General features: G+C 52.1%; 2 gene segments (V, D, J or C); both read right to left on the minus strand.

Moving 5' to 3' along the window:
* Positions 1-334: 334 nt before the first annotated feature.
* Positions 335-783, minus strand: LOC123347925 (the record flags this gene model as incomplete). The annotated part of the segment is given in 2 exon segments: positions 335-642; positions 738-783. Coding segments are annotated over 2 exon segments (354 nt in total), but the record flags the coding sequence as incomplete, so codon positions are not given.
* Positions 784-4265: 3482 nt separating this feature from the next.
* Positions 4266-4834, minus strand: LOC123347551. The segment is given in 2 exon segments: positions 4266-4576; positions 4714-4834. Coding segments are annotated over 2 exon segments (357 nt in total).
* Between the last annotated feature and the right edge of the window lie 3798 nt (positions 4835-8632).

An 8632-nucleotide genomic window follows, 5' to 3' on the forward strand; every position in this document is an offset into this window, starting at 1 on the left:
ACAGAGATGGGTCCCAGGAGAGCCAAGGTGCCAGGTCAGCGAGGGGAGAGCGACTCAGAACAGGACTCACTCCGGATTGGGGTTCACAAATGAAGCGAGAGATCTCTGCGCCGCAGACCCAGCGGGGCTCTGGGCAGGAAGGGGAGACGCGTTGCCCGGGAACGGAAGGGTTAAAACTGCCGGGAGGTTTGTGTTATATTCGCCCGGGTGCCGGGTCTCCTGTTCGAGCCCGGAGCGGTGTGTGTGTCACTGCTGCCCCCGCGCGGCTGCCGGGAGAAGGGCGATTCCGCAGCCTGGGTTTTTGTATGATCACAAACCGGTTTCGTGTCACTGTGTCTCCCGCACAGTAATAGCGGGCGGTGTCCTCGGGCTTCAGGCCGGTCATTTGCAGATACAGCTCACTCTTGGGATCATCCCGGGAGATGGTGAATCGGCCTTTCACTGAATCAAGATAGTATATAGGACTCCCACCCGTGCTTATATAAGCGACCCACTCTAGCCCCTTGCCAGGAGCCTGTCGGACCCAATGCATGTAGGCGCTGCTGAAGGTGAACCCGGAGGCTTTGCAGGAGAGGCGGAGAGAGTCTCCGGGCTTTTTCACATCCCCTCCGGACTCCACCAGCTGCACCTGGGACCGGACACCTGGGAATAAAGACAGGTTGTAAATATTGGTATATAAACAGCGATAATGTCATCTATTGTTTTAACTCCGCCCGTTATTCAGAGAAAGAAAATACCTTCCAAAGCTGCTACAGCGAAAACGAACAGAAGCAAAAATCCCATTTTCCCTGGTGCTGGAGGGGAAACTTCTCAGGGGACTGGCTGGTCACTGCACAGACCCAGGGGCTGCGGATTGTGTCTCCGGGTGCAGCCTGGGCAGAGAGAGGCACAGATTTAAACAGGAAACTGTGTCCCTCATTTGCATGCCCCCGCTTTATAAGAGACACACACTCCTGCTGCCAGGGATCTGAGTGACTCGCCCTAGGGCTCCGGGTGCAGGAGTCAGACTGTCCCGTCCTGTGTCTGTGCAGCGCCGGGCACAGGGCGCTGGGATCCTCATTAAACTTTCGGACCCCTGGGAGGAATGAACAGCTCCCTGCAGTGACTGTATTTCCTCACAGAGGAACTGAGGGCCTGGCTATTGAATTCATCTGGTGACCCCTGGTTTGTGTATTTGGGGAAAGGCCCAGGGTAAATAAGTACTTCACTGCTTGAACCCAGCGGCTGCGGCTCCTCAGTGCCAGGGCTTCAGGGTCTGGGGATTGAGGGGTTTTCAGCAGGGGAGGGGAGTAGCCGCATTTGCACCTTCCCCTTTTCCTAAGGGACTGGGGGATTCAACTGCGAGTGGGGTCCAGATCCCAGCCCCCAACCCCCAGGGGAGAGTGACGGACTAGAGCGTGTAGCAAGGACTGTGTGACTGTGTCTTCAACACGGTGCCTGATACTGGATCAAGCCCTGGTACATTCATGTATCACCCTCAGCAAACAGTGCTGGGGCCTGTCATCGCAACACCGATTTTCCTACCGTGCGCACAGGATGAGCTGTTTAACGGGGACTCGTTATTGAGTGTCCCTGAGTTTGATGTTGAGAAGTTGGGCGGTCAGCACCCCCAGAGAGGTGCAGCAATGTGGGTCCCCAGCACGGGGCTCGCTGGGCACTGGACACAGCCGGTCCATGTGTAAGGCGAGAGAACAAAGGAAAATCCATTTGCTGTTATGCTGTTGAAATAAGCTATTTCCTGTGGCGTGTGAGCGCAGCCGGGGCAGTTAGGCACTCTGTGCCCAGGGGCAGGAATGGCCTTTGGACACGTGTTTGTATTTCTTCCCAAACTCCCCCTTTCGCTGGGAAGCAGAGACGTGGGGAATAACACTGGTGTCCGTTCGAGCCCCTTCTTCTCGGCTCGGGACCTGTTGGCGCAATGGCGCCGCTTTTCTGTCTCTCTGGGGTTGGTCCTGATGGCTCCGGTTGAAGATGTCGGTTGTTTGTGCCCTGGGAACACTCATCAATCGCGTGATTCTTGCTGTGTCTCTGCTCACCTGGCGCACATGGAATTCTCCCCCCGCTCTGCACATTGGCTGATGTCAGCACTCGCGTGGGGACCCCAAACTGCCCTAATCAAAGGTGTACGAGGCGCCGCAGGAGTGTGCGTGAAAACAGGCCCATATCCCCCCACCCGGCACAGGCCTAAGTGTGGACAGAAGGGGGAAGGCTGCGGCAGGGGAATCAGGATTGTGCCCTTCTAAACTGCTGCGTGGGGTGCAGAGATCACGCTGGCTGGCGGGACACAGGACAGGCAGGGGCCCTTGTGTAAGGCCCTGCACACGGGGTGAATTTCACCCCCACAGAAATATCCACGGGCTGAGGGGGGAGGTCACCTCTAGATTAGTGACCCCCCTTCCAGTCAATCATCTTCATTCGGGGCTCCGCACTGCCACGGACCTTCCCTCGGGGCTCAGCTTCTCCCTTCATTGGGAGACGGAGGGAGCCTCGCACTGGAGACTGGCTGAGCAGAAGGTTCCAGCGGAACAGGCGGACTTTAATGTGGGCTTTAGCTCGGATTGGTTGGATGTCAGAGGGGTTGGATCTGAGGGAACCTCAGGGTGTAGTTTTGTGGCTGCTTTTCTTTTGAAAACCGTTACCCGCCATTTTTCTCACAGATTTCAGGGGGATTGACGGGGTCAAAGTGCAAACGCCGTTTGTGTGTGTAACGGAGCAGGGTAGGCAGGTAACCCACCGCCCCTGGTCAGTCTTGTTCCCAAGGCCGTGCTGGGCCGCATTCCTCAGTGCTGCCCCCTCGTGGTACATGGGAGAAGCGGGCTCCGCAGCCCACCCCCCTCCCTGTTTTCCCTTTTTGTGTTATTAGTCATATTAAATCCCAAAACGAATATTTTGAGCGGTTTGTTTATTTATTCTTTTGAACCGGGATTTTTTTTTCTCTTAGGAAAATGGTCCTTGTGCCAGAGCCACATTTGGTAGGAAAAAAAAAACATTGAACTGGAAAACAAACAAACAAACACCCGTGGCGGGGTCTAGTGAGGGATCGGAGTCTTTCTGCTGGAATGTGCCACTGGCCGTGGTGACACTGGGTGGACTCCCAGCGTGGTTTATCAATGAGGGTGATAGAACCAGAATGAACCAGGTGGAGGATCCATGGCCTGTGTTACGCAGGAGCTCAGACTAGGTTATCACACTGCTCCCTGGAGCTTTATGAATCTGTGACTATCCGGGAGGTTATTTTTGTGAGCTCAGAATTTGTCCCAGGCAGAGGAGAGAAAGACGAAGGGCCCCAAATAAGAATTTCCCTGACACGACTTCAGGGCCGATTGCTGTCAGTTTGTCCTGGGGTGGGAGAGTCAGGCCTGGAGCCCCCGCCCAGGCGTAGTGGGGCTGTGGTACGGCGGGTCAGTGGGGTCAGTGCCAGGGGAGGGGTCGGGTCACAGGGTTCCATTGGGCTCAGACACCCCCGGAGACAGAATAACGCCCGGGGCGCTGGGCAGTAGCTATAACTGGAGCCCCGCCCAGCCCCTTTCCCAGAAGCGGCGGCTCCACTGACCCGTGTCCGGTGGGAAATATTCCCCGGTAGCTTTAACCACACGGGACAATCTCGATTCGCTTCACTCCCTGGAGCTCCCTCGTGAACTGCAAGGAGAGGAGCGGTTGGCCAGAGGCAGGTCACTCGTGTTTGCCCCTTTCACAATCTCCCCTCGCTCCTCGCGAGTCAGGAAGGACAGTGAAGAACGCTGGTGTCAGTTCTGAGCGGGGTGAGCGGCCGGGACCGGGCTATGAACAGGGCCCCGGGGAGCTCATTTGCATGGGCCGGGGGGTGGGGACAGTATAACGGGGGGACCCAGGAGGTGTGTGACGCAGCGTCGCGTTGTTAAGTCTCCTGGCAGGTGGAGTCCAGAGTCCAGCTGTGACACGGAATGTTCCCTTCTGCTCTTTCTTCTGCCCGCCGGAGATTTGCAACCAGGAAATTACTGAAAGGAGACAGTCTGTCTGTCTGTCTGTCTGTTTCTGCCCCCACCCCTAATTTGGATGTTGGTGTCAGTGGTATAACCCAGGGGCCAGGTACATTACTGAACCGTTCCTTGTTCATGGGAATCTGGAAAATTAGGACGGAGACAAACCGTGAAAAGATGATTCGGGACAAGGGGAGATACTTTGGTCTGTTCTCATTGCTGCGGATCCAGAGCGCCACCCCCAGGAAATCCCTTGCCCGGGCTGCGCAAGGGGAGGTTTTTGTCTGAGCTCAGATGGTTTCTCCCTCACTGTGTGTCTCTGGCGCAGTAATACACGGCGGTGTCCTGGGGTCTCAGGCCGGTCATGTGCAGGTAGAAATTGGAGCTGTCCTTGGAGGCCGTGAATCGCCCCTGGATGCTGTCAGAGCAGTAGTTTGTAGATGAAGGTGTGTGATAGCTGACCAGCCACTCCAGCCCCTTTCCCGGCTCCTGTCTGACCCACGCCATGTAATAGCTGGAGACAGCGAACCCGCTCACGGCGCATTTCAACTGAGTGGATTCTCCGGGCTTCTTCAGTTCTGGACCGGACTGGGTCAGAGCAACCTGTGACCGGGCCCCTGCGTAAGAAGAGGGGAGGAGGGAAGAATGAGGGGGAATACAATAAGTAAGAGCACTTTGCAATAGATGTGAATATCGCTGCAGAAATACAGTGACAGTCTCCTGCTTCTGCAGTGGATTTGTGCAGAGAAAATACCTTCCAGAGCTGCCACAAGGAAAAGTAAATGGAGCCAAAGTCTCATTTTCTCTGGTGTTTCAGTGAAAAGTTCTCAGGGAGGCTGGCTGGTAACTGCACAGACCCAGGGGGCTGCGGATTGTCTCTCTGGGTGCCTCCTGGAAAGAAAGAAAGAGAGATTTAAGCAGGAAACTGTCGCCCTCATTTGCATATTCCCCTCCTTATAAGAGGCACAAATGTCTTGCCTGCTCTGTATAGTTCAGTGACATATGAGGAAGGGGTATCTTTGGCAGAGAGCTTCATTCTTAAGAACCCATTCCCAAATCATAAAGAGGGGTCCTCTTTGGACTTACCAGAAATCCAGTCTTGGCTGTTGATATGCTAACAACAATCAATAACTGAGAACTGCATGTCGATAACAGTAAAGGGTTCTAATTTATTCAGTTTTGCTTATTGCTGACTGATTGTTGTTGTGCACTGAAGAAATCCCTACATGGATAGATAAGAATCCCCTGTTAAATCAGACTTTCTATTTCAATTGGGTGGGTACCTGGCCCTCCTCTCATTGTATCGCTAGAGCCCTTCTGTTACCAACGTTTTAATCTGTTTGAATGAATGGGCCAGAACACCAGCTAGCGTCAGTCGGGGTAGTAGCCCTGGGATCCATGGAGCTTCCAGAATTCACATCAGTCAGTGAGGCTCTGACCCCAGAACGATTGTCCTTCTGTCGGCCTTGGCCAAAGCCTCAGAGAAAGAGGGTGCGTATGGGGGGGGGGGTAGATAGATCGATCCACCCACTCAGGTGTTTTATACCATTAGTTATTAAAACACATTCGCTTGCATGTACCATTCATCTCACACATTTCTGGGAGACAAAACCTGAATTTAGCCCAGGGTTTCTCAAACAGGGGTCGCCCCTTGTGTAGGGGAAGCCCCTGGCTGGCAGGCCGGTTTGTTTACCTGCCGCGTTGGCAGGTTCTGCAGATCGTGGCCGTGGATCGCTGCTCCGGGCCAATGGGGACTGTGGGAAGTGGCACAGGCCGAGGGACTTACTGGCTGCCGCTTCCAGCAGCTCCCATTGGCCCAGAGCAGCGATCTGCGGCCAGGACCTGCTGACGCGGTAGGTAAACACACGCCCCTGCCCGCCAGGGGCTTTCCCTACACAAGGGTGACCCCTGTTAGAGAAACCCTGTCATAGGTTCTCACACCGGATGGATGGGCGTTGTTTGATGAGACCCATACACGTGAGACAGTGCGCAGGGCAGGGAGTCGATTAGTTATGGAAGTTTTTTAATACCTTTGCGCACATAGAACAGAAATACCCAATGGTCGATAGTATCACTAGGGGTAGCCCCGTGCCTGGTTCTGACTGTCAGTGTTACTGGTTTTCTTTCCCTTCTTTTATCCCCCCTGATTTTAGGAAGGTGTAGAATGGGAGTCTTTATTTGCTCATATAAATTATTAAAAATTAAGAGGAAAAGATCCAGGTACAGCCCTTTACAGGCCCATGGATCTGTACCTCGTGTGATGCTAGATTTGGCCAGAGCAGGGCACCTTGCAGTGAACACGTTGCTTTCTCTTTTGAGTTTCCAGTCCCGGGAGTGTCAGGGTCTCACCAGCTGTGACTTTCCCTGCTGATGTCAACGGGAGGTTTTTGTCGGAGCTCAGACCGGTTTCGCTTCTCTGTGTGTCTTGCACAATAACACTGGGCGGTGTCGTCCGATTCAGAGATTTCCCTAGAGCCCCCCTAGGTGGGGTGTACACCCCCCCCCCGAATTTCCTCAACTCCCCCCCCCCCGTTTTGTGAGCTAGTTACATGCAGTGTTGCCAATTTAGTGAATGTTTGGAAATTTGAATTGAAATTGAAACATTAATACACACTTTAAAAGCATATGCAGTGTATGATAAAATACGTGTATCTGAAAAAGGATCATAGATTTGAAAAGTATGAACATAGACTAGCTCCCTTCTGCAGCTGTTGTTTTTTATGGCAATGTCAGTGCATTCATTTTGGTGATGTTGGCCAACGTAAAAATGTCAAATGATGATTTGTAAGCAAAGTCTAAATGATCTCTCCCTGACAGCTAGTGTTGAGCTGGGGGCTGGGGGGAAAGGCTTCAGGACCAGATTGTATTTACATTCACACCTAATCTACCTAGGTATCCAGCAAACAGAGCTGTGTTGCCCTCCTGATAGATTTTGGCTGGGGTTGGATTACAAATCACTTGAATGCAGTTTAATGAAAAGTTATTTTTATTGTATGAGTAAAGGGCAGTAGAACTGTACTTAGCCTGTGCTGACCGAGGGCATCAAGAGAGAGGGTGCGGAGAGATGTTTTGTTTGATGGTCTGCCTGAGTCACAAGTACTATTTGACCTGCCCTTCTCCACTGTTTAAAGACAGAGCTGATTAGGCTCCATAGAGAGTCATTTGCTTTGTTAAATGACCAGTACAGCTGAAATCACTGATAAGAAGATCTAAGTGCTTAGACCTGCTGTGGGGATAGTGTGTCTGTGGAAGAGACGGCCCAGCCTGCACTAGCCGCAAGGTTCTCCCACTGAGAGCTCAGCTGAAATCACCGAGAGCTGGGTGGAACCTCAAGAGACCAACTCACCGAGGTCACAGTGGCAGGTGGCAGCTGAAGGTGACTGTGCAGGGCCATTGGCAACAGAGCGATGAAGTGAACGGTGGCACAACGAACAACAGTGGACAAAGCGAACAGTGAGCAGCTGGAGGAATGAGCAAGGTCCCTTCTTTCCTCCCATTTGGGAGGTGAACTCATGCGAAAGCACCCCTGAGTCTCCACTGACCAAGGACAACACCGGTGAGTGGGGTGCGGTGGAGAGAAAAGTGAGGGACACGTTAAATGAACATTTGTTTGTTGGACGATAGTTTAGTGACTTTTCTCCAGAATGCTAGATTTGTGACTGGGAATGGAAATTTATATACGTTTCCTAGTAGGTCAAAATTTTTAAAATGCATTATATGCCAAGGTTGTTATCTCCCAGCGTTGCTATATTGAGAGGTCATTATGTTGGGGATTTTCTGTACTAAACATTTTGTATTATTATAATTATGTTTTACATAAGAATGGTCATACTGGGTCAGACCAATGGTCCATATAGCCCAATATCCTGTCTTCCGACAGTGGTCAAGGGCAGGTGCTTCAGAGGGAATGAACAGAACAGGTAATCATCAAGTGATCCATCCCCTGTTGCCTATTCCCAGCTTCTGACAAATGGGCTAGGGACACTCAGAGCATGGTGTTGCATCCCTCCCAATCCTGGCTAATAGCCACTTTATGGACCTATTCTTCAGGAATTTATCTAGTTCTTTTTTTAATCCTGTTATAGGTTTGGTCTTCACACCATCCCCTGGCAAAGAGTGGGATGTGCAAGGGCAAGTGCAGCAAGTGTGAACACACTATTGCACAGGCAGTTGTCAGTGTGAACACATAACAGTGGTTTTCCTTCGGTGCTCTCTGAGTGGCGCTGTAACTGCTGGCACTGTAACTTTTCAAGTGTAGACATGCCCTTTGTCTCTCACACAATAATAGCAGGTGGTTTCCTTAGGATTCAGGCTGTTCATCTGCAGGTACAACAGGCTGTTGGGATCATTTCTGGAGATGGTGAATCACCCTTTTATTGAGTCACCATAGTATATAGTACTGCCCGCAATGCTGGTGAGCCTGGCGGACCCAGTCCATCCAGTAGCTGCTGAAGGTGAACCCAGAGGTTTTGCAGGAGAAGTGGAGAGAGTCTCTGGGTTTTCTCACATCCCCCCTGACTCCACCAGCTTCTCCTGTGAGTGGACATCTGGGAATAAAGACGAATTAAGGGGTATATTAGTATCTAGGACAACAGAATAACAATCCCCCCCTTGTTTGGAGAGGAGAGTTTTCAGGGGGATTGTCTAGTGACTGCACAGTGACAGGGGGCTGC

This window comes from Mauremys mutica, chromosome 13 (genome assembly GCF_020497125.1).
Source record: "Mauremys mutica isolate MM-2020 ecotype Southern chromosome 13, ASM2049712v1, whole genome shotgun sequence".
Lineage (NCBI taxonomy): Eukaryota > Metazoa > Chordata > Testudines > Geoemydidae > Mauremys > Mauremys mutica.